We start from the raw sequence: 26,122 nt of genomic DNA, 5'->3' as shown, positions 1-26,122 counted from the left end.
ATATAAGTTACACATGTCACAAAGAAATCGCACCATTTTAAAGTTACATATATGTATATGCATGTATGTAGGTACTAGTCACTAGTGGGAAAGATTCGGTTATGATATCACTAAAACGCTAGTGAAAATATATTTTCACTGACAATATGACCCCACTGTAACACACGTAAAACAAAGATTTTTGATATATTATTTATTTATTCGTGTATTTGCTCCTTATATATTAATCAATGTATATTCAGTATTTTAATATGCATAGATGTTCAGTATTTTTATTATTTGTCTGGTCACAAAAACACGGGCAAAGCCGGGTGGCGAAACTGGGAATTTTATAAAATTCTTTGTTACATATTGTTATTTTTACTATTTTAAATTACTTTTGTATATTTTTATTTTCTTTTCGTGCCTTCTTTTATAATATTTTTTTTTATATAATTTTACTTTATTTTCTATTCAATGTCTCTCTACATATATCTTTCTTTCATCATGTCTTTAATAAAGTTATAAACCCCTGATATAATATACATATGTAATGTTTGTGTCCTTTTGATGTTGTCGATTTTATATGATCGATTTTATATGCTCATAAAAATCAATTCACTATATTAAAAAAAAAAATTAGACTTTCTCGAGAATCTCGAGAATTCTCGAGATTCTCGAGATTCGAAACAAAAAAGAAAATCTCTCGAATTGAAATGAAAAAAAGATTCTCGAATCTCGAGAATCAAAAAAAGTCGAGAAATCACAACCTCTAGTGCAGTGGTTCTCAGGCGAAATTTTACCGTGGCCGCACAGGTGATAATAGTGGTCCCATGGAAATGTCTGGTGGCCGCACCAAATTTAATCAAATAAAGTGGAGTTACAAAAAAAATGAATCAATTTATTCATAAAATAAAATAAATTTTAACATTTTGGTATCTATTTATTTAATAATAATGCAAATGGAAATTGCTCAATACTCCTTTCTTCCAATGCAAGCCGCATTGCAGCTGGTTTCTAAATTTGTTTTTAATAAAGTGCATTACACTGAATGATCTTTCGCAATATACGGTAGTGGGAAAAATAGACAATATTAATAAAGCAACTGTTGCCAAATCTTTATATTGGTTCGTTTCATTGTCAACGCATATTTCCAACCAAAATTTTTGAACCGAAATATTATTAAAATGGTTATTAAGTACTTGATCATGACTAATTTCTAATAATGCATATTTTACGTTAGCCCAGTTAATTAATATCAATACTGAAAATGATTTTAATCTATTTTGTAGTACTATGAAATTTTCATTTGTCATCATGATAAAAGGGGAAGATACAAAAGAAACAGTTTTAAAAAAATTCAATTCTTCGAACCTTTTGTCAAGTTCCAGATTCAGAGATTTAAGACACTCTATTATTATAAGTTTAAATTTAAATTTTGAAGTTGTGTCTGTCATCTTATCTATCAAATCACTAACAGAAGATAAAATTAAAAAATTGTTATTTTCAACTTCTGTCACAAGGCTTTTCGCTATATTTTTTAGTTTGTCAATGATGAGCATGGTTTCTATTATTGTTAAGTTACTTTTTTGTAGTTTTTAAAATATATTTAATTTTTTTTAAATATTAGTATTATTTACTATTAAGTGGCTGGTGGCCGCAGTAAAATCCACTAGTGGCCGCACTTGAGAGCCACTACTCTAGTGTGACGATCGGTAACATTTATATTGTACTAGCTGTATTACTCGGCTTCGCTCAGTATTTATAATATAAACCGCTTAAACATGACTAATCTAATAGTAAAGATTTTATTAAAAAAAAAATTTTTTTTTTTTAAGTTTTAAGTTTTTTTATTTTTTTCCTTCTAGGGCTTCGCCCACGGCGCTCCCTGAGCCTTTGCCTTCTAGGGCTTCGCCCTCCACGCCTCCTGATCCTTTTCCTTCTAGGGCTTCGTCCTCGGCGCACCTCTGAGCCTTTGGCCTTTAAAAAATAAAGTCGAATCGGCGCATATGAATCGAAAAAAAATAAATCGAATCATTGGTTCGATGACGACTGCGCCCCATAAACCACTTAAACATGACTAATAATCCAATTTTTTTTGCCTTCTAGGGCTTTGCCCTCGGCCCCCCCTGAGCCTTTGCCTTCTAAGGCTTCGCCCTCGGCGCCCCCCTGAGACTTTTCCTTCTAGGGCTTCCCCTTTGGCACGCCCCTGAGCCTTTTCTTTCTAGGGCTTTGCCCTCGGCGCCCCCTGAGCCTTTGCCCTTTAAAAAATACATTGAATCGGTGCCTATGAATCGAAAAAAAAAAAAAATCGAATCAATTGTTCGATGACGGCTGCGCCCTCTTCAGGTCCCCATGCGGCTGCGCCCCATTAGCTATTGCTATTTAGGGCTTCGCCCCTTCGCCCCTCTGCGCCTCCATGAGCGATTTCCGTTTAGGGCTTCGCCCATATGCGCCCCCACGAGCAATTGCCGTTTAGGGCTTCGCCCCTCTGCGCCCCCCTTAGCTATTGCCGTTTAGGGCTTCGCCCCTCTGCGCCCCCATGAGCAATTGCCGTTTAGGGCTTCGCCCCTCTGTGCCCCCATGAGCAATTGCCGTTTAGGGCTTCGATAAAATTTATTTTTTCTTGACATAGACCACTTTCATAATTATGGGCACTACGTGGAAATCAAGTACGCCATTATCATGGTGAAAAATAATCGTAATAGACACATTTGAAAATACCGCTATCTATCTATCGTCCACATTGTCGCAATTGTCCACACTGTTCTGAACGTTTTTTCCCTTTTCGTCTATATTTTTTTCTTTTTTCACTCTATGTTTTATAAAATTTGCTTTTTTTTAATCAACGGTGGTTAAGCTGTTACGAATCTCATTTCATCACCCCTGCCACGTATCCCATCATATTGGATTATTAATAAAAAAAACTCCGTTGAGTCCGAAATTTAAGTTGACTCCATCCCTCGCCCTGAACATTATTAGAAAAGTCTTTGTATCATCATCAAAGCTGTGTTGGATAAATTGTATCTGTTTACTTGGTTGTCATATCAATCAATCATAAATCAATAGATATTCAACATATGTACATATATCGTATTTATTCAATAGACAAAAAAATAATTTTTTTTTTTTTTTAAACCATGTAGCTTAATAGCTGTTTTTATACAATAATATGATTATGTTTAATAAGTTATAAAGGTTGAAGTAAATTTAAAGTGTGATAACCTTTTTGTTAGTGAATATCTCAACTTTTGTTTTATTCATTCATACGTAATGATATATACTGATCTACAATATATATACAAATTTGTATGAATATAATAAATCATTTATAGCTTCATTTTAACGTAACTCGTAATTCGATTAGTCTCCCGCTATTCTCAGTAGCTCAACAGGCTAATAGGTCTCCTTAGAACATCTTCGGATTTCGTCAATTATCTTTTCTTTCGTCGCGTTTTAATAAGTCGAATCAAAGCATTTCCAAGAATTAGTATTATATATTTTTTTATTAACCTAATATTAAATGGGAAATTATCATCGTATCAAGGAAAAGTTAAATAAATAAAAAATCATCGATTTTAAACAATGTCCTGTGCCTTCAACTAATCGATTTATCTTGACGAAAACTTCGAAAAGATGGGTTTTTTTCATACATATGAATATCACTTTTTTTAGAATTTTTTTTTTGTTTTAAACGACTTTCATTTTCAAAATAATCACGGGAACATGAAAAAAATTACGATTTTCTGAAAAATCGCTTCCCCCATTGCAATCGCGGTGCGCTTTGTATGGGGACTTTTGGAATTTGTAACGGCAACTTTGAACTCTCGTTTATCAGCTAAAATTAATCAAAAATGACTCATTTAAAGTAAAATAAATTAATGTTAACTGTAATTATTTAAACATTTAAAAAAATCTATAACTATTAATTAAAACTATTCTATAAAAAGAGATATGAAAAAAACCTAAATTTAAGAAATTTTTGTCGAGATTAATCGATTGCTTGGAGGCATAGAACATTGTTTAAAGTCAATGATTTTTTTTTATCTAACTCTTCATTGATACAAAGATAGTTATTCAATAGGTCCATCGAAAAAAATCCAAAATTCACGTTTTTCGCATCGCCCTGATGTCCATACATATTTGTATCTCGTGAAACACATGATTACACGAATAGTTGGTAGATACATACATACATAGATTAATATATAAATGAAACAGGAGAAATGTGTGGAATGAAATGTACAGACTTCTTTCAGGTTTGGAATCTTCATCCAACAGTTGATGGTGAAGGATGTTGATAATATAACAGGCGTAAATTGCTTCCGAAACTTTCCGAAACTTAATTTCAACGCCATCTGCCTGTTCGTTGTGGTATTGTTCGGGTATCCACCTACATACATACATACATATGTATACGGATAGTCGGAATTTTGAGGCGCTTGCTCCGAGAAAGTAGATTGTAATATTTTTTGCCACCAACATCCCGACCACATGGCCTTTCTGACGAGATTATTATCAAATTTGTCGCATGCTTTAGTATATGTCGTAAAAATTACGACTTCGACAAATTGACGTGCGAGTACCGAAGCCTCGAACAAATATTCCGAGCGCGCAAGATGAGTCCGCTAACGTTTAATTTAAATTCCCGGGTTTGGGCCCGTATTGTTATGTTAATTTTGAACGGCCACCAATATTTGCGAAACAGCTTTCAGAGACCTCTTTGTCAGGTCAAAGTCTATGTGTGTGTGTTAGAGAGAGAGCGGGGTGAGGATGGTGGTCGTCGGGAAACCGTTCATCGCACCCGCACAAAGGACTATCTCGTTAAATGGAAATTTAACCACAACTTGTTATAGACTTTAAGCTAAAGGTTATTTTATCATTTTTTGTAATTTTTTTTTAAATCTGGACAATGCTACAGAAGTACGAGTAGGTACATATTTACATATGCGTATTGTAAAAATTATATCAAAATTATTTATTAATCTGTGATCACATATTTGTTTCTGGGTAGGAATGTTCATTTCGTATAATATCAACGATACTTAAATTTAAACAAATTTCGTAGTACAATTTATGATGAAGTGGTGCAGTTTATTCCGAGCTATGCTAGAACCATTCGTTCAATACCTAAAAAGTATGCCCTCATTTAGGATTTCTTACGGAAATAAAAATACCAGAACTACTGTTTTACAAAGATTATTTTTCTTAATTGTCTTGTTCATTTGCTTTGTGAGCATCATTAAAATTAATAATGGTCTCGTTTATTATGGACAATACAGGACTATACAAATTTCTTACATTTTTCGTATAAATTTGACTATTATTACTAAAAAGCGTAATTTTTACTCGATATATTGCTATGTACATATATCAGTAGTTAGTATACTATCTGTATCATCAACACCATAATTTACAGCTGAATATTTAAGGCTTCCCCAACACAATTCAATTCGTCTCTGTTTTGGGCAACTATCATCCATCTTATCCCACCTATTTTTTTCCCTTATGGCCTTCCTTGCACTTTTTACATTCTCTCGGGTACCATTCGGGCACTTCTTTCGGCCATCTATTTTCGGTTCTTCTAGCTACGTGACCCGCCCATTACCATTTCAATTTTTTACTTTCATCATTATATAAACCACCTTTGTCAGGCTTCTTAGTCCAGAGCCGGCTCGTGGCGTTTGCGAAGTGATTGGCAAACACAGGCGCCGTAAAAGAAAAGGCACTTCGATAATCGAAAAACATTCACAGACAAACATTCATAAACCGTCAACTTTTCGCCTTATATGAGAATAACGATCCAATATAAGAAGAATCCGTTTTCCAAAATTTAAAAACTTTTGTAATTTTCAACCTTTTCAATTTACATATATAAATTTACAAAATTTTGTTATTTCCTATTTTTATTTTGTACTGTTTTCTTTTTTTAATTGATGTATTTGGATTTTTTATTTCCATTCTAATATTTTTTTAGGCGCCTTGCACAGCCAAAATCCAAGAGCCAGCTCTGCTTATTACCCACGTATTCCGTTTTATGCCTCTAATATCTAGTATGTATATATGTACATACATATATATGTACATATTTTCTACGTCAAAACACATTTCCAGCTTGCCTCCATTTTATGAATATATGAATGTTTTCCTAGAATGGAAAAATCTTTAAACATTAGAAATTTTATATCAAATTTGTGCATTGAAGGTGGAAGGTACTGGGTGGTTTCGAACTAGATAACGCATTTATGAATTCTTTTATATCCATCGGATAAGGACATCCCGAACAGCAAAAAAATTGGTACTACCTTGTACGAGTGTATACAAAGTGGAAGCCTTAGATACCTCTGAAATTTTATACCCGAACCACATTCGCGTCATGATAGTAAGATAGGCTTTGTAGGCTAACCACATGGAAATGCACGTTTTTATAGCTACAAATATTGCTCTGGCAGTAACGCGTGGTGATAAAAACTTTATTGCGCAATTTCGCGTTGGTGTCGTAGGTGTGCGATTTAATATGGATCCATTCTATGGTGTTCAGGTATGCAACGTCACACGCGAGGCCCACATACTGCAACGTGTGCAGAGAAGCTCTCCATGGCGTGCCACCCCATGGACTGTCGTGTGAAGTATGCAAGTGCAAGGCTCACAAGAGATGCGCCGGAAGAACGCCTCCGAATTGCAAGTGGACCACGCTGGCTTCCATCGGATCGCACATCATCGAAGATGAGCATGGGGTAAGATTTTTTTATGTATTTAAATTTAACTTTAAAAACAAAAAAAATGATTTTCCAGATTTTAGTGCAATTTGAATCCGGACGGTAAATTGGTTCGGTGATTACTGGTCACAAAGCACTCGTCACAAAGTCATTAAAATCTCTATAACGGAACATCTGGCAGCCGAAAAGTCCATCATACTAACGAGAACTTGAGTGCCAAATATTGTGTATTCGCGATTTTCATGGCAAAAATTGTCTTTGTGACCACCGCAATGTGACGAATAATCCAATTACCGATTTTTTATTATTACTATGCTCTTCTTACTTCGCTTTCGATTTTTACGTCTGATTTCGTGTGACGAAATTGGGGTTCTTATCCGATCGTTTTCAAACTTTGCTATTTTGCTCGTTTTGGTCATCAATATATGTGCAAATCAAGTCCGCCATTACGATGGTGAAAAATAATCGTAATAGACACGTTCGAAAATACTCCATCTTTCTCGGTGACGTCTATTGTCCACATTGCCGGATTTATCCACACTATTGCGATCGTTTTTTCCCTTGTCGCCACCCTCTCGCTATGCTAGAATTTAATTGTTTAAACGCCCATAACTTTTTCTTTTTTCACTCTATATTTTAGATAATATATTTGAAGAAATGTTGGAGAAACTTTCAAGTAATAAAATCTTACGAATTTACAAAGATATGAAGACTTTAAAGTTGAAAAATAAGGACAATGTGAGATTATTAAGTACCATTTATGCTCTCTACGGTGCAAATGTTTACTACTGGTTGATAGTAATGTATATATTATACATATGTACACATGCTATCGTACATATATAAATACACCAATAGATATGTACATATGTACATATTATAGGGGTATTATCCGCGTCGTATAAAATATAAGGGAACAGTAAATAAAATACGACGTATGTATTTACTGTTCAACACGTGGTATTTGCCCCAAATAGGTCACGAACGTATTTATTGTTTGTGGTGGCATATTATCAAAAAAAAATCGACTCATCACTGTTACACATGTTATTTGATTTTAAAAGTATAGTTTTTGAAATAATATTTTATTGTAAAATGCGTGATTGATAACGATTTTTAAATACATTTTGCCTCAAAAGAAATTCGATAGCTTTTCACGCAAATTGAATACTCACTCGTCCCTTGAGATTCTCAGTTCCGCTTGGACTCATTTTATCAATACGCGTTGAACATTTGAATAATAACAATAGGAAAAAAAGGAGACATGTATGTACATATATGTACATATATATACGTACAAGAGTTGTACGTTTATGTGTACTTTTTGTTCGCTAGGGTGTGAAACATATTCCAGCCAGCAGTATGGCTCGGTGGTTGCGTTTATGCTTAGCATCGAGAGTTTACCAGATTCAATCCCGTGTTAATCTTTAATACTGCTGGTCAGATTTGGATATTTGTGACTCCAAGTCGATCGTTTCTTATCAGAGTTTGCCAATTTATCTGATTTCATTGTTGAAACGGTTACACCATCAAATTGGCAAAAATCGTCCTACCCGCTGTCACAAATATCTGAATTTGATTTATGTACAGTATGTAAAAAAAATATGTGCAAGTCAAAATCCATAGTTGTCTCTAATTGATTAATTTAGTAATTAATTAATTGTAAATTTCGTGTTCCTCAGCCTCTCGAAATACAGCGATTTGTGTAATAAAAATGCTGCAATTTTTGTAATTAATATATGTACAGGTACATATGAAAGTATGCATTTGAGATGAATTCCAATGAATTCACAAAAATTCCAAGAGCATCTGTGGATGGACAACTTCAAGCGAAACATATTTTTCATATTGCTTGAAGTACATAGATATGATAGTTTATTGTAACAAAAAATATAAAAGAAAATTGTTTAAATAATTATTTTATTACTTTATATATGTACGTATTTTCAAAAGATGAAATTTTGTGATAATTTTCATTATATTTTTAAATAAAATTTATGTTTTACCATGATGCCATTAAGAGTTTTGCCCCTGAGCGACACCTATGGTATTAATCACATATAAATTTATAGATTATAAGTTTGAAATCATATTTGAATAGTGGTGACAAATAGTAGGTAGGATGGTTTCAACAATTTGGTTAGGAACCGTTTCAACAATAAAATCAGATACATTGGTAAACTCTGATAGGAAACGATCGACTTGGAGTCACAAATATCCAAATCTGACCAGCGGCATTGCAGAAATTCTCTGCAATCGAGGTCAACGTAGGGCTTGAACCCGGAACCTCTACTTCGCTGCTATAATAGTGGATGTTTAAATTTCAATTACTATTGGATCAAGAATTACAGATTCTGTTTTTTAAAAGCTATTATATTTAATGAAAAAAAGCTCACGTAACTTGGAAAAAATTATACGAAGGCCATTTTTAATACGTATGGTGAAGACGTTTTTTTATAATATTATTTGGGTCGACACAAAGGCGACCCCGGATGAAATTTTGCGATCGTTCACGGTACTACAATTTCAATCGCAATTCGAATTAAATGTAACCATCGAAGCTTAAAGTCGGAAGGGAATGGGTGAGAGAGGGATATGGAAGCTAAAATTTGAACGAAACGCCAGTTTATCGACATTTCGCTATGGTGGTTACAAAATAGAGCAATAAAATTCCATAGAAAATGCCATAAAAATTTGATATTTTCGGTGCCATTTATGTGGTATATAACAACTCTTTGATAGAGTTAGCTTTATTCTGATCTTACTACTGACTCGTTTTTGCAAAAATCTATTATATATTGCGTGCTTAGTGTGAATAAACCTGAAATACAATGATGAGGATATTTATATGTAGAGTTTGAGAAAAGTTTATATGACCTTTGAGGGGAAAAGTTGGAAAACGGTATGCCAAAAACTGTTATAGCGTGGTATGTGTAGTTAATTGGGGGTGTGAAAGCAATGTTTGTAGTATTAAACACATAAATTTATAAATATATATATATATATATATATATATATATATATATATATATATATATATATATATATATATATCTATATATATATGTATGTATATATATATATATATATATATATATATATATATATATATATATATATATATATATATATATAATATATATATATATATATATATATATATATATATATATATATATATATATATATATATATATATATATATATATATATATATATATATATATATTTAAACGTGTCCTTATTTGCTATTTATGTTTATTTAGAATTAATAATGAATATATTTTGTTTTGGGACAATCGTTTTATATTTCGTATGTGGACTCGTTATATTATTCATGAGTAAAATACAGAAATCGACGATTATTGATCCTCGCACAAATTGTGATTTATAAATAGTCATATCATATGTATGTACTGAATGTCTTTTTATATTGCATGCTTAACAAAAAATACATAAAAACTCGAATATGTCTATTAGTAAGGTAGTGCAAATCCCCACTATGCTATGTTATGTTACTTATTTTTTATATTTTCTTTTTTAAAAAAAATTATTCGTGAATAACTTGATTTTAATATAATAAAAAGCTTTTTCATCATAATTATTTTATTTTATGCTTTATAGAGTTCCAGAATATAGTGTTTTGTCATTTAATTTAGAGCAGTCTAATTCTTCAATGCATTTAGTACTTTCACTCTACTAATGTCACCGTAGACTTTTCCGGCAACAAATAGTCTTGATATTGAATATGTTATTGTCGATACCCGCATTCCTGAGCATGGCAATCTCTATTGATCTTCCAATGAGGAATGTGGATGCTCCAGAACATCTCTCGCCGATGGCAGAGCCCTAGAGGGCACAGACCCCGGGGGAGTATATATAATTTTTTATAAGAGACTTACTATATATGTTTGTTTGTTCTTGACAGTCAATTTAATAAAAAAAAAACAAATGAGTATTCAAATAAATTTATATAAAATAAAACTATGTATTCAAATTTTTTTTATTTTTTTATTTTATTTACATATATACCAGGAAGGCCTTACAGGTAAATCCCAATGCGCCTTCCTGGCCAATTACAAATACAAATACAGCATTTTTATTATAAGTCGTTGAATTGCGAGACACTGAAAAAACTCGCAAATTAACGAGACATCATAGATGTCAATTGTACATAAATTTTTTATTGTACATCAATCAAATTTTTCAAATAGTGGTGACATAGTAGGTAGGAAGGATTTTTAGCCAATTTTTTTTTCCGGGAACCGTTTCAACAATGAAATCAGAGAAAATTGGCAAACTCTGATAGGAAACGATCAACCTGGAGCACAAATCCAGGTCTGACCAACAGCATACTCTGAAAAATTCATTTTCATTCAGGGATAGAACCCGGCACCTTCTTGACGGTAAGCAGAAGCTTAACGTCCGAGCTATGCTGCTGGCTAATATAAATAATATAAATAAATTTAATAAAATGTTTACTATTAGATTAGTCATTTTTAAGCGGTTTATTTTACAAATACCGAACGAAGCCGGGTAATAAAGCTAGTATGTATAGTAATCAATGTTTGTCTGTATGTCACGTATGCGTTCCTTTACTTTACTATAATTTAATTTGATTATTAAGTATTAATTTGAAACTGAAACATTCACTTGTAGAAACGCATCGAGAAACGGGAACGGGAACAAGAATTGCATGCGTTATTGCAAATTCGAGATGCTTATAAACACGAATTTACGAGAGATAAATAAGAAATATTTTATGTACAATCAATATAAATATAATAATAAATGAAAGAAACAAAAAATATGTACATATATACATATACATACATACATAAATAAATAATATAATATAAAATACATACATTAATATTCCACATGTGTATGCTATAATTACACATGCTATAATTACACATGCATATTATATGCTATATAATATGCTATAATTACCCCGAAATTCAAATATTGAGTTCAGCATAGCTTTCCAATTTAAATTGTCACGTCATCAGACCCCACAATCAAACACGCACTAAAATTATACGGGACGACTAACAAAACTTGATTCAATTCATAGCTACCCCAGTAAGGGTAAGTTTTCTAAGATATTATTTTATTTTATTTTATTTTATTTTATTTTATTTTATTTTATTTTATTTTATTTTATTTTATTAATTGAAAAATCAACAGACAGGATGTACAGAGATAGGTATAAAAAAAACAAAAAGTAAATAAATAATATATGTAACATCCGAGTCCAATAATAGATTTTTACAAAAATGAAAAAGATAAATATAAGGAAAACAAATTAAAAAGTAAAGAATAAAGGCATGACAAAATATGTAGTACATTGCATAATTAAACTATAGTATTAAAATATTTGGAAAAGGTTATAAGATAGAATATAAGAAGAAATTGAAATTTACAAATATAAAAAACAAATGAAAAAGGTAAATACAAAATAAACAAATGAAAAGGAAAAGAATGAAAGCTATAATATGATTAAATAGCACATTACATAACTAAACAAAAGTATAAAAATAATGGAAATATTGAAAAAATAGAATAGGAGAAAAAATGAATCAATCGGTCAAGATTCTCTTGATGTTAGACCTGAATTGATGTAGGGAAATACCAAACAGATCAACCTCATTCAGCTCTCCGTTAAACATACGATAAACGCGCTGCAGATAAAAATATTTTTGGGAATTAGTATTGAAAGGATCAAGTGAAAAGAGTGCAACGCGTCTAGAGTTATTATTATATTATAGAGTTATTATATTATTATCATATATCGTGTGTGTGTGTGTGTGTGTCCTAACTCTCGCCGAACATAATGAATGAATCGATAAAAATCGATAAATTCATTTTTCGACGAGACGACTTTGTCGCGACTCGAACCGATCACCCCAAATAGCCTGAATATAGTTCTAAATTGAGCTAATGGTCACGAACATCATGCCAAATCCAATTCTTCATTTCGCCTTTTTTTTAAAACATTAATTGAAATATTCCTTCTCGCCATATAAAAATACGTAATTTTAATAATTTCATTTAGCGAGGTTTTGAACCATTTTTTTATATATTTATTTTTAATTAAATTTAAATTGAAATTTAAATTATTTATATTTTGACGATATTCGAGAAAAAATTGATTTCATTCACCGCGGGCGCCGGGAATCAAACCTCGCACCCTCCGATCCAAACGCGATGTTCTCACGAGCTCGCGCCGAACGCCATATCCTCGCTCAGAATACGTGTTGTAAATACACATCATATGTATATGCACGTAACTTGTTATGTGTAATAATAATATTCAACATTACGAGGTCAATGACCGTTTGTGTATAATTGGAAAATATTACATTTTGTTAACTTTAATTAACATTTTGTTAACGTTAACTTTAAGAATTGAAAATTATTACAAATAAAGAATTGAAAACTATCTATGAGAGTCTACGAAAATAACGGTTCCGGTTCCGGATTTTTTTTTTAGTTTTATACGAGTATATAATAATTTTACACCCATGCGATGATATTTCATCGGGCTATTCACTAGTTATATATAAAGATAGTAATCTCTCTGTGTGTATGTGTGTGTGTGTGTGTGTGTGTGTGTGTATGTGTGTGTCCTAACGCTAGCCGAACATAATGAATCGATAAAAAGCTTAAACTTTGTATAAATTCATTCGCGGTCTCGAACAGGTGACCTTTCAAACAAATACCCTCTTATAGGTATATTCGAGTTGGGAGTTAACCGATTACGCCATGGTCCGAATTGAAATTGTCCTTTTTTTGTAAACATTAATTGAAAATTTTCATTCTCGCCATATAAAAATACGTAATTATAATAACTTTATTAAGCGAGGTTTTGAACCATTTATTTTGTTTTCATATTAAACAATTACATATATTTTTTAATAAAATTAAGATTTATTATATTTTGACGATATTCGAAAAATTAAATTGATTTTATTTTTCGATCGAACCTGGCTCTCGGAATTCTAAGATATCAAGCGCGCTCAGGCGCGAACCCACTCGGCTATCGTCTCGCCCAGAAAATGTGTGGTAAATGCACATCATATATGTATGTAATTTATTATGTGTAATAATAATATTCAGCATTACGAGGTCAATGACCGTTTGTTTATAATCGGAAAATATTACATTTTGTAAACTTATTATAATAGCTAAACTTTTGTATGCATTAAATTAAAAATTGGAATACAGCGTTTTTACAGTTGTTTTCGACCTTACACATGAATTATTTAGTTTACTTTTAAAATTACTGTTTCAGTTCCGATTCCGATTAATTATTACTATTCATATTGTAACTTTATTTTAAATCATGTATCAATCCGAAAGCACCCGTTGAAATTTCAACGGGCATAAAACTATTTGTATTAAAATATTTTCAATTACCGGTAATTGTCAATGCTGGTGGCATACATCTTGCGAATATCGAGACACGACATAAATAATTCATATGGTGCTAATGCTTTGAAGCAAGGAACGTTGATCTTTAGCCCTTAAGGGACTTGAACCCAAGGAAAAGGCATTAACCATCACTTTCCGATCGATGAAAATAACTATCAATATCCAAGAATCGTATGTGGAAATGTTTATTTAACACAATACATGAATCGATAAAAAGCTTAAACTTTGTATAAATTCATTCGCGGTCTCGAACAGGTGACCTTTCAAACAAATACCCTCTTATAGGTATATTCGATTTGGGAGTTAACCGATTACGTACATATGTAAGTACATAACGAACATTACAATACATAGAATATAATAGAATACGAATAGAGACATCTATGGACAAACAACAAATTTTTGATACACAGCAAATTTGCCAGAAATATATTATGTAAGTAGATTTTTTTTATAAGATTCAACAAATTCGAGATTCTAATCGCTTGAATTTGCGAGAAACTGATGGGGAAGATATCAACTTGTTGGATCCGTCTCAACAGTTAAGCTACAAAAATAAAAAATAGAAATAGAAAAAGCAGCGTATTTGACCGGGACTCTAACCCACGACCTATCTATGTATGTATATACTGGTATACAAAAGCTCTACCATTGTACTACGGTGTGGCTGTGATACATGTCTTCATCGTCCTCATACTGGTTCGTCATCCACTGCTGGATGAAGGCCTCTCCAACTAGCTTCCATTCGTTTCTGCTTTGAGCAACTCTCATCCATCTCACCCCAAATATTTTTCTGTTTTCATCCATCCATCTCCCACCTGTGGCCTTCTTTGAACCATTCTACATTTCGTTTATTTTATTGTTATAAATTTGATAATTTTGACTCAGGGGGGGGGGGGGGGCTACCGCACCAGCGCTCCTTAGGACAAACTTCCTCTGATATCAACCGTATATACAAAAATAATAATTATAAATGTAATTTTATATATTATACATACATATTTAAAACACGTTTTATGAATAAAAATATAAAATGCGTCATTCGCAAATTAGCAATATGTCATAAGTAAATGCGTCGTTAGTGAAATTTACTTTTTTGTTACACACATTTTGAGACATACTAAAATAAAAATGTCTCCTAACGAAAGCACGTGCACAGATTCATATAGATTATATATATGTATGTACATATTTAAATATATTTAATATGTAATTTCACGGCTATTTGTATGTGGATTCGAGAAGCGTATTGTCTTTTACATACATAATGCAATATTGTGTATTGTCTTTTACACAATATTGCATTATGTATGTATGTATAGTTCTTCGCATATATGTATATGTATATACATAAATACGTATTTACGATTATCTACATAGTTTGGTGATACATCACAAAAGTGAATCGCTACCAGGATAACTGCCGCTACGAAAATCGCGTGCGCAATCCCGAAAATCTCCCAGAATACCTCTCCTCACGTGCTTCGGCGTACAGAAAATTGCGCAAATATTATTGCGCGAATGTTTTTTTTAATGATAATAATAAAAACCTCATAAAAAAAAAATTTGTACAATATCAAAGTGAATTGCTACCAGGCGGTTATCCTGGTAGCGATTTACTTTTGCGACGTAACTTGCTTACCTATCTACATACATACATATGTATGTATGTTATAAACCAAGAGTTTAGTGAACGTTTCTCGGCCATCCGACCGGAATAATCTCATCAGCACTCAATTTAATCTGTTTCGCTAAACAAACAATGCAAGGTAGGTTGAAAAAAAATTCGATCATAATCCTTTTCAATGAGCTCGAGCGCTTACGAGACGTATAAAGTGCTATTCAATAAACGTGTCATCGTATTGCGAAGCATGCTTCACTTTACGACCATCCATTCGCGTGATGACTGTCACGCGCAATTAAACACGTTTACGATCGTAAACGCTTTCTCTTTATACAGGTCCTGTGGGGGTAGTTTTAGTGGCGACTTTACCCCAAACGCGTTAAACGAGCCCCGTAGTTGCTGCCACTTACGGCTCAATTGAACGTTAACCCATCTAAAATGCGATGTACGACCGTAAGGAGCTATAAAAAAACATTACATACATTTTTTCGATTACAGAACATCACGATGCCTCATCAATGGATGGAGGGAAATCTACCGGTAGCGTCTAAGTGCGGTATCTGCGACAAGACATGTGGATCAGTGTTGAGGTATGTTTCCAAACACAAAAATTTTACGTTTATACTCGTATAAAAAATATAAAATCAATTTTTTTATATTTATTTTATGTAAATTATCAATAAGATAATAGACATGTCCGATAGTAAAGAAAAAGAAGAAATAAAGAGTGTGAAATTAGGATGGGGTGCATTTGGACGAATGAATGTTGTTTTTAAATTAACAAATGCCATTCTGCCGAAGAAAAAGATCTTCGATCAATTCGTTTTGCCAGTGATGACGTATGAATGTGAAACTATAATAAAAACATTGAGCGCCAAGGTGATACACAAAGTCTAATAAACTCAAAGAAGTATGGAACGCTGTATGCTCGGTATAACGAGGAAAGACAGGAAGCGGAACACATGGGTGAGAAGTATGACAAGGGTAGTGGACATAGTGGATAGAGTAAAGAGATTGAGATGACAATGGGTGAGCCACGTGGCTAGAAGAATGGACGAAAGTTGGACAAAAAGTGCTAAAATTGTGCCCGAGAGAATGCAAACGGGTGAAAGGAAGACTGCAGGGAAGATGAGTAGACGAAATCAGGAAAATGTGTGGGGTGAGATGGATGAGAGTTGCGCAAATCAGAGACGAGTGGAAGCGTGTTGGATCATCCAGCAGTGAATGGTGGGCGGCTATACATAGATGATGATGATGATCATAATAAGGGATTTTCTTAAAATCTTATTATAAAATAGCAACTAGCATACACACAATGTATGCAATCAATATTCCAGATCCATATATGTATGTATATCCTTACAGAATACAAACTGATTAATATTAAACAAACCAATTCAATTATATGAAACTGTCAATAGGGTATAATAGTCCCCGACATTTTATAAACGTACTTTTTTGTCATCACTATTTATATATAAAAATTTAATATACATACATACGTATGTAATTTTATTATATTTATGGATATTTGTAATGCTAATGGTTAGCATTTAATGCAAACGTTTCGATAACTTCCAAATTAAATCAAAACTTAATGTTTTTATCTCACGAAGACATACATATTTTACTAATTCTGCTGAGCAATGTTTAATTGTATAAGGAAAATATTCGTGTAGATTGAAACTGAATCAACGGTTGATAATTTTAAACAATATAAAAATGAATTTTTCAGGTTACAAGATTGGCGATGTTTGTGGTGCAGAGTATGTGTTCATTCCAGCTGTCGACCTGGTTGGAGAGCACGTTGTCCTTTACCACCTTGGAGAGTATCTCTCGTGCCGCCGACAGCTTTGCACGCAGCAGCAGACGATGGATGGAGACCGGAACGTCCACCACACGCTAGTCCACTTTTAGTATTTGTAAACTCGAAATCAGGTAGTTTTCCACTAAAAAATAAATCATACCACTTAATATATATGTATTATAATATTATGACTAACTTAGATTGTTTTCTTCGGTAACAGGAGACAATCAAGGCGTGAAGTTTTTGCGTCGCTTCAAACAATTGCTGAATCCGGCACAAGTGTTTGACTTGACGGCTGGAGGAGGACCGGGTCCAGGACTCAAGCTCTTCAGGCATTTGGATCCATTCAGAGTACTGGTCTGCAGCGGTGATGGGTCTGTGGGATGGGTGCTTGCCGAAATTGACAATCTAAATATGCATGTATGTCAACATTAGAGGCACTATCATTTCTGCTTTTATGTAGTTTTGACGTCGTTTTAATCTTCTCAACATATTGTCAGAATCATTCTCAATATATTTGTGTTGGATGGGTACTGAAATCTTCGTATCTACGTCAGCATTCTTTGAATTTAACTTTGAAGTGGATAAAAGGCTTAAATTTATAACAAAACAGAAGGTAAATGTTACCTTTGAACAAAGAATCACAACTTTTGAACTTTGGAGCTTCGACATTTTAAACTCTCTCTAGCCCATTCCAATTTCCTTTGCCGGAGAATTTTCACAACGAAAATTATTGCCTTTCATCAAATGCGAAATTCATCGAAGTTTTCTCGACTTTGCGGTTTTCAATACACCTTCATTCAAAATAAGATCAAGCTTGCAAAATAATTCATATAATTTGTCAACATTATTTACTTTATTTGTATACCGCATCGTGAAACATGAACGAGAAGAATAATTCTCCACTGATAATACAACGTCTACTAGTAGGGATAGAACTTGAATGATACAATAAATTATACCTAATGGTAGTTGAAATTATCGCATTGACTATTAAATCATAAATTTACACAGGTGAGTGGATTTAATATTATCCAAAACATGTCAGCAGGTAAGCTACCATGAAAAACGATAATTGTATCCAGAACTTGTCGAGTAATAGATATAGCATAAAATTTAAAATTCTAAATATATATTTTGAAATTGACAATAAACTTAATTTGGGCCGCAATTTAATGAGTATATTCACTGTACCTAATATTTTAATACGTATTGCCTCGGGCGTCGAAACCTCCAACGCCGACCCTGGTAACAGCTGGGAAAATTGATTTTTCCCCCATGTAGACTTTGTTCGCATTTACAAAGAACGGCTCGTATTTCAAAAACTTTTTCAACCATTTTACAGAAACAATGTCAAGTTGCTGTGCTTCCTTTGGGTACAGGGAATGACCTTGCTAGAGTTTTGGGTTGGGGTGCGTCCTGTGACGACGATGCGCATCTGCCACTGTTATTGGAGAGATACGAGCAAGCTTCAGCTAAAATGTTAGACAGGTAAAGTCCACACTTTAAATTTTGTACAATTATATAAAAAATCCTATGTCTTAATCGACAGTTAATTTTACCGCGACAGATGGAGTATAATGGCGTTCGAGCGTCCTTTAGGTTCGACCGTTGGCTCGAGCAGTGGAGGTACAACTACTGGAGAACGAGGAAATAGAACAAATGCTGTCGAAGAGGCTATCAACGCCTATCTCGATACCATCGGTCAAGTGGGTTTTTGATTCAAAAATTCAATTTGAATTAAGTAGTTGTTATTTACTTTAACTATAATATTTTCCCTTTGGGTGCAGAGTGTGGAAGCTGGGTGCACCAATGTGGCGGGTAGCTACACCACCGAGTCCCTATGTGAAGCTGTGCAGGAGCTGACTTGGTTAACAAATAGTGAAACCACAAGACAAACACAAGCACGGCTTGCTTCCCTACTAGATGCACTGCGTCTGCCTGCTATCCCTTCACCATCACCCTCATGCACCACTCTAGAAAAACACGCTCGAGAAAAGACTGAAAAGGTATTCGATGGTGTTAATGCGGCACTTAGAAACGCTATGTGCTATACGTAGATATATTTCGATATAAAACTGCTGTGCTTCTAGTACTAATAAAACCAAATGATTTGTAGCTCACAGATAGAAGATACTTTCTACTTTTATGTTTATTGTATGCTATTATTTACTCAACGGTAATTTGTCAGTGTAATCTATTTCCAATGCTGATCTGTATATAGTAAGATATGTATATGTATGTATGTACATATCAGTGGTGTGCCATGGAGTTCTCCCTGTTTTCATCTCACAACCTTACTTACAGGATACAAGGGGACTAAGTGACGTCACACCGAGTCATCTGGTAACCTGTTCGCGCACACGTAAGTAAGGCTATGCGATAAAAACGGAGATATTTCCATGGCACGTCACTGGTACATATGTATGTATCAGTGGCGTGCGGTGGAAATTTCTCTGTTTCTATCACAACTTTATTTACATTTGTGAGAGTAGGCTACAAGAGGATTCTGTGACGTCATACCGCATCGTCTTGTGTCCTGCTCGCACAGACGTAAGTAAGCCTGTGCGACGAAAACGGGGAGAATTTTACCGCACGCTACTGGTATGTATGTATGTATATATAATATAAATCGTAGGCTACAAATCATACCGGTATGCATAGTATAATTAGATTGAGAAAAATATATATGTACATATGAACATAAAGCTGGTTATCTAAAAAATTACATAGTTATTTTTGTATTAATTAAAAGAATGTCATATCGTATTCATCAATAAAGTAATTTTCTTAACTTTTTTTTAATCATACACAAAGCGAACATCAATTTAATATACATATTTACCTCTATGGTTTATTTTTTTGTAAATATAAAGGAAGAAGTAAACGAGAGGGCGCGGTTGGCTGGCTCAAGAGCTACTGAAATCAGAAGAAGGGCTGACAATTTAAGAAAAGCAGTGAATACCGCTTTACATCCGCCTGATACACTCAAAGTAAAATTAATATAATCCGTTAAATCGCTCTTTTTACATCATATTCAAACAATTTACGTATGGCAGGTGGCAGCATATGAGCCTCGAGGCTCTGGTTCTTGGGAATTGCTACCAGCTCCACGTCAATTTGCTGACGGTAGCAGACGCTCTTCGGCTACCTCAGAAATGGGACCCCCTAGCGATAGGTAAAAATCAAGACATATATATATATATATATATATATATATATATATATATATATATATATATATATATATATATATATATACATATGTACATATATTTATTTAGAAAATTTATTTTCAATGATCTGAATCCAAAAACAAAGAAATATTCTACGTGTTTTTTCAGTATACCAGATGTAGATGAAGATTTAGCTCGCCTATTTCCCATGTGCATTAGTCAAGCTAGTAAATCTCCCGATCAACTTAGTGCTTGTGAACCGAGGGATGACAATAGTAACAAGAGTATGGAGCTACCTAGTCTAAGTGACAAGTTTCTGTTTCGCGGCCTAGCTCCTAGTTTCGAGTTTTCCGGCTCTTGTGCAAATCTGATGAAGCTCAGAGAATCAAATGAGAGTCGCGGTGATTCGAGCGAAATCTGTGATGTTAGTTTATTTAAGGTACCCTGTTTAGTAGTTTCAAATGAAAAGTCCTATGACTCACCCCTCCAAAGGGGGCAAGCGTACGAATCGGACAAAATGACAATCATCGACATCGACGAAGAACAAACGAAAATTAGCGAAATTCCGACATCGAGTAAGAGAAGATTGTCTAGAGAATCACCAGCAAAGCGTGGACAAAGCCCGGATCCCACTTCAGACGACAAAGATCTGTCGGACATTCTTTCAGCGATGAGCAATGAAGAATGTAGTGTCAGTTCGGATGTTTTAGATCAAAAGCCTTTTCAAGCACCACAAAACCTAGATGGAGAAGATGTAAATGGGCACATTTGTCATATAGATTCTCCCGAAACATCCGATACAACCACTTGTCCAAATTCAGAGACCATTCACGGAGAATCAATAATGGATGATATGAGCTCCGTTCTCGGACAAGATCTAATATTAGCTATGATAGGAAAAAATGGTGAGATCGAAAATACTTTCACCGACGAAACTACGCTTTTTACTTCTGATACAACGTCGGAACTCCAAATGGATAGTCGCAATCCTAGTTTAGAAAAGTATGATGATAGGATATTCAATTTTTTGCACAAAAGTAAAAAGAAAGATCTGGAGGAAAAGTTTGGTTTTGAAAATAAAGTTTTCAATTTAGCGGCAACGACTGAAACTGTCAAATATTGCAGCTTAGCCCAATTCGTAGAAGGTAACGATATTGCTCGTAAATCATTCAAAAGACATTTACGCCACAGTAGTAAAAAGAAAGAGAGACTAGAATCAGCTCTTTCCAAACAGAATGTTTTAGATGAAGAGGTTGAATGTTTAGAAAACACAAAGGATGATCTCAATAAAGGGTCTTGCAATAGTAATCTATCTTCTTCAGTCGCAACCGAAGAAACTGTATTAGAACAAGTGTTTGCATTTAAAGAAGATTTCGAAAAGGAGTTCAAGCCTTCGAGTACGGAAGAGCAGCATGTTGGTTTTAATTTAAAAATAACTGAAGAAATACCATACGATAAATTTAAGCTCGGAATCGACATTACGAGTAAATTGAATGACGAAATGAAAAAATCATCCGGGGGAGAAATACCACAAAAAGATTTCCTAACATTTAATATGGAGATGGATAGTCCGGTCGGTGGAAGAATGTTTCCACGGGTCTCAGTGGTGGTTGAGCCACCTTCACCCTCCAGTAGTGATGGGCAACGTGGAAACGGAATAATGCTAGGAGGAAATGGATTGGGTGGAAACGGGTTAGGGGGAGGACTCTTGGGTGGACCACTATGGCCAAGAGAACGACGGTGCTCTGATAATGGTCCCAGAACATCATTAGACGTAGAACGATGCCCATCAGCCACACGTAGAATATCTTGCGGTAGTTTATTTCAACCTGGCGAGGCCGGAAGGTATTGAACAATCTCAGGCTATTCATTTTAACATACTGTTTTAGAGAATTTTAAAATTGTTTATGATTTTTATAGACTATCAAAATCCGCATCATCTATATGGGGACCAGGAACTATATTATTGGGAGCCAATAAAAATAAAAATTCATTAGAGGGCACAAAGAAAACACTCCCCATAATCAATCCATTAGTGAGACTACCGGCGTGGCCACACGTGTCTGGATTAGTTGGACGATGTCTTCTTGCAAATGCAGATGCTCTGTGTGCTGCTGTTAGTCCACTTATGGATCCACAGGTTGGCTCCATTTTATAATTCATGCGTGGGTATAGTTGCAAATAATTTAAATATTTTTTTTTTTTTTTGTAATTTTAGGAAACTTTGTTAGAAGGTTTCTATGAACGTTCTGTGATGAATAATTACTTTGGGATCGGAATAGATGCAAAAATATCTTTAGATTTTCATCAAAAACGAGAAGAACATCCTGAAAAATGTCGATCGAGGGCAAGGAATTATATGTGGTATGGAGTTTTAGGTTCAAGAGAATGGGTACAGCGAACATATAGGTAGGGGCGATAATCACAAAAAAGTTTTAAAAGATTCATAAGTTCATTGTTTTATATATCTTTTCAAATATAATTGATTTTTATTATCTAATTTAGACATCTAGGACAGCGTGTGCAATTGGAATGCGACGGACAAAAAATTCCTTTACCCGAACTTCAAGGCATTGTGGTATTGAATATTCCTAGTTTCATGGGTGGAACTAACTTTTGGGGATGCGATGGTGGGGGACCTTTCCTTCCTCCTAGTTTCGACGATCGTGTTCTTGAAGTAGTGGCTGTATTTGGCTCTGCTCAAATGGCGGCTTCGCGTCTTATCAACCTGCAAAGACATCGTATTGCTCAATGCCGAAATGTACAAATCAATATACTAGGTAAATCCAGTTGTAATAAAAGTATCATACAAACAATTTCCAAGAATGTTCTTTTACTTGAATGATTGTATTACAGGTTCAGAAGGAGTTCCGGTTCAAGTCGATGGAGAGGCATGGCTACAGCCTCCTGGTATGATTCGAATTATGCACAAAAACAGAGCACAAGTTTTGTGTCGATCAAGAGCATTAGAAACATCTCTTAAGTTAGTTAATATAATTTTATTTGAAAATGCATATTTTTCCTACGTATTAATCAAGTAAATATTTCAGAACGTGGGGTGAAAAACAAAAGTTGACGAGTGCTCAAATCGCTGGGGGTGCTGGAAGTGGAACACCACTTCAAACATCTTTAACTCATGCAACGTCCCTGGACGAGCTACCACCGGCTGAACTCGCACAACTCTTGGTCTTCATTGAAACAGCAAATACACTTATTAAATGGGCAAGAATTACTTTATTTTTAATCAAACAAGTTACATGTGGAGATATTTATTCATTCGAAATAAATAATTAATTGATATTTTTTTTAATCAGTTGAAGATGTCCTCTATAACAGCAAGTGGTGGATCAGAAGATGGACCAAATTTATATGCAAGAGCTTGCGACGCTTCTACAAGAGTAGATAATTTAACACCTTCTGGAAGACTATTGCCAGCTGGAGAATTACGTCAGGAATTAGCAAAATTGGTATAAAACTAGTACTTTTCTAAAATATCATAACGTGGAGATTAGGCGATTGATGCAACAGCCAGCAGCATGGCTCGGTGGTTGGGCTTTTGCCTAGCACCGAGAGGCGCCGAGTTGACCTCGATTGAAAATAATTTATTCTGAGTATATCTGTAATGCTGCTGGCTAACTAGTTGCTCGTTTCCTATCAGAGTTTCCCAATTTTTTCTGATTTCATTGTTTTAACGGTACCTCGATAAAATTGGCTAAATACCTTCCCACCTACTATGTCACCACTATTTGAGTATGATTAATGTACAATAAAATTTACGCACAAGTTAAAATTCATAATGTCTTGTTAATTTCGAGTTTTCGGTGTCTCGTAATTCAGCGACTTATGTAATAAAAATGCTGCATTGTTTGTTATTGACCAGGAAGGTACATTTGGGGTTTACATGTTAGGCCTTCCTGGTATATATGTATGTACATATGTATATAATAAAATAAAATATTGGTCGACCACTAGTAGAGTATCATTAATCAACGGCCTGATCGCGCGTTCGCTACAAAAAGACTTCGGCGAATAAACAAGCCGTATACAACAACCAATAAGATCTCGTAACCGATCGACCAATGATCTCTCTGCACTGAGAGTGTGTAAACGCCGTGTATAAATATTCGGCAGATTTGTTCCATTCTTAATTCGACAGATCAATAACAATACCACTACTCACTGCTTCTTTCACTCCGATCTCAGAAACCCTACTTTATGTCCACGCTACATCATATAAAAAACAACCTAACAAACTATTGTGCACCTCCGAAATAGGTATATTTGAAATTATTTACAGGCAAAAATCCTCGCAGAACTTTGTACATCTGGTGAATCAATAGGAGGCAGTCCTCAACTACAACAAGCTTTAAAAGCTACTCGACAACAACTTACACTCGTGAAAGATCAGGGAGGTTTAGCTTCTCTTCAACCTCCTGATAGTGAGGTATATATGGCCAATTCATTGAACTCGTGATTATATTTTTTGTAATGTAGGAAAATAAAATATACAAAATTGATTATAGACGGATCAACGCGGAGGTCGAAGAGGATGGTTAAGGAGTGCTGGTCGTAGACGTAGTAGCGTATCTGTGAATGTTGTAGGAGCGGCGGCTGTCAAGTTATGGGGTACTAGTGAGGTAGAAACGTGGCTAAATTCATTACAACTAGGAGAACATGTTGAAGCATTCGCTAGTCATGACATAACTGGACGTGAGCTGTTATCTTTGGCTCGTCGGGATCTGCGTGATCTTGGAGTGACCAAAGTTGGACACGTTAAGCGTATCCTCCAGGCAATCAAAGATTTGCAATAAATACATATGTACTTCAATCACACGGTATTCATGTACATTACTTTACAATATTTTTTCATTCTTTATTATTTCTTGTACAGAGTGGAACAAGATAGCATTCATACATATGTACATATGTTCACATTTGTAAATGTGCATATAACAACCATTGTTGTACCCTGATTTTTTACACATCCTACTTACATAGTGATCAGCATTTTTTTAAGTAACATAAAAATACATATCCCGTAAAACAGCAATAAATCATCACGGAAACATTTCATCAATTGTTTTTAATCAGTTTCACAATGAAATTAGCATTTAAAATTGCAATAATTTAATAGCATATCTGATTCATTGAAATTCGACGAACTAGAATAAAATTACAATAAATATTGCAAGTCACCAATTATTGTGAATTAATCAATCGAATATTTTTTAATGTTAAAACAGAACATAAATCTACATATTCCATTTTTTTAATCAAAATTTCAACCCATTCAAGCATACAAAAAAATCTTGTTATAAAAAATAATTGTAAGACAGTAAGAAAGAATATTAGTTATGTAACTGCCAAAAACACCTAACTA

At 34.0% G+C, this 26,122-nt stretch overlaps 1 protein-coding gene across 1 annotated transcript in view; it reads left to right on the top strand.

Moving 5' to 3' along the window:
- The window catches only part of LOC143909983 (diacylglycerol kinase eta), a 96,910-nt gene extending 71,357 nt beyond the window's left edge, over positions 1-25,553 (top strand). The window contains exons 5-22 of the mRNA XM_077428308.1: positions 6,521-6,716; positions 16,258-16,349; positions 17,495-17,697; positions 17,787-17,986; positions 18,912-19,057; positions 19,137-19,275; positions 19,357-19,575; positions 20,443-20,559; positions 20,626-20,744; positions 20,911-22,587; positions 22,663-22,882; positions 22,961-23,151; positions 23,248-23,522; positions 23,599-23,725; positions 23,793-23,964; positions 24,057-24,209; positions 25,040-25,186; positions 25,266-25,553. Coding sequence (XP_077284434.1) covers positions 6,521-6,716; positions 16,258-16,349; positions 17,495-17,697; positions 17,787-17,986; positions 18,912-19,057; positions 19,137-19,275; positions 19,357-19,575; positions 20,443-20,559; positions 20,626-20,744; positions 20,911-22,587; positions 22,663-22,882; positions 22,961-23,151; positions 23,248-23,522; positions 23,599-23,725; positions 23,793-23,964; positions 24,057-24,209; positions 25,040-25,186; positions 25,266-25,553 — 4,681 coding nt within the window. The remainder of the gene's footprint in view (positions 1-6,520; positions 6,717-16,257; positions 16,350-17,494; positions 17,698-17,786; positions 17,987-18,911; positions 19,058-19,136; positions 19,276-19,356; positions 19,576-20,442; positions 20,560-20,625; positions 20,745-20,910; positions 22,588-22,662; positions 22,883-22,960; positions 23,152-23,247; positions 23,523-23,598; positions 23,726-23,792; positions 23,965-24,056; positions 24,210-25,039; positions 25,187-25,265) is intronic.
- The last annotated feature ends 569 nt before the right edge of the window (positions 25,554-26,122 follow it).

The sequence above is a fragment of the Arctopsyche grandis genome, chromosome 3 (assembly GCF_051622035.1).
Source record: "Arctopsyche grandis isolate Sample6627 chromosome 3, ASM5162203v2, whole genome shotgun sequence".
Lineage (NCBI taxonomy): Eukaryota > Metazoa > Arthropoda > Insecta > Trichoptera > Hydropsychidae > Arctopsyche > Arctopsyche grandis.
This window is presented reverse-complemented; position numbering and strand designations above follow the sequence as displayed.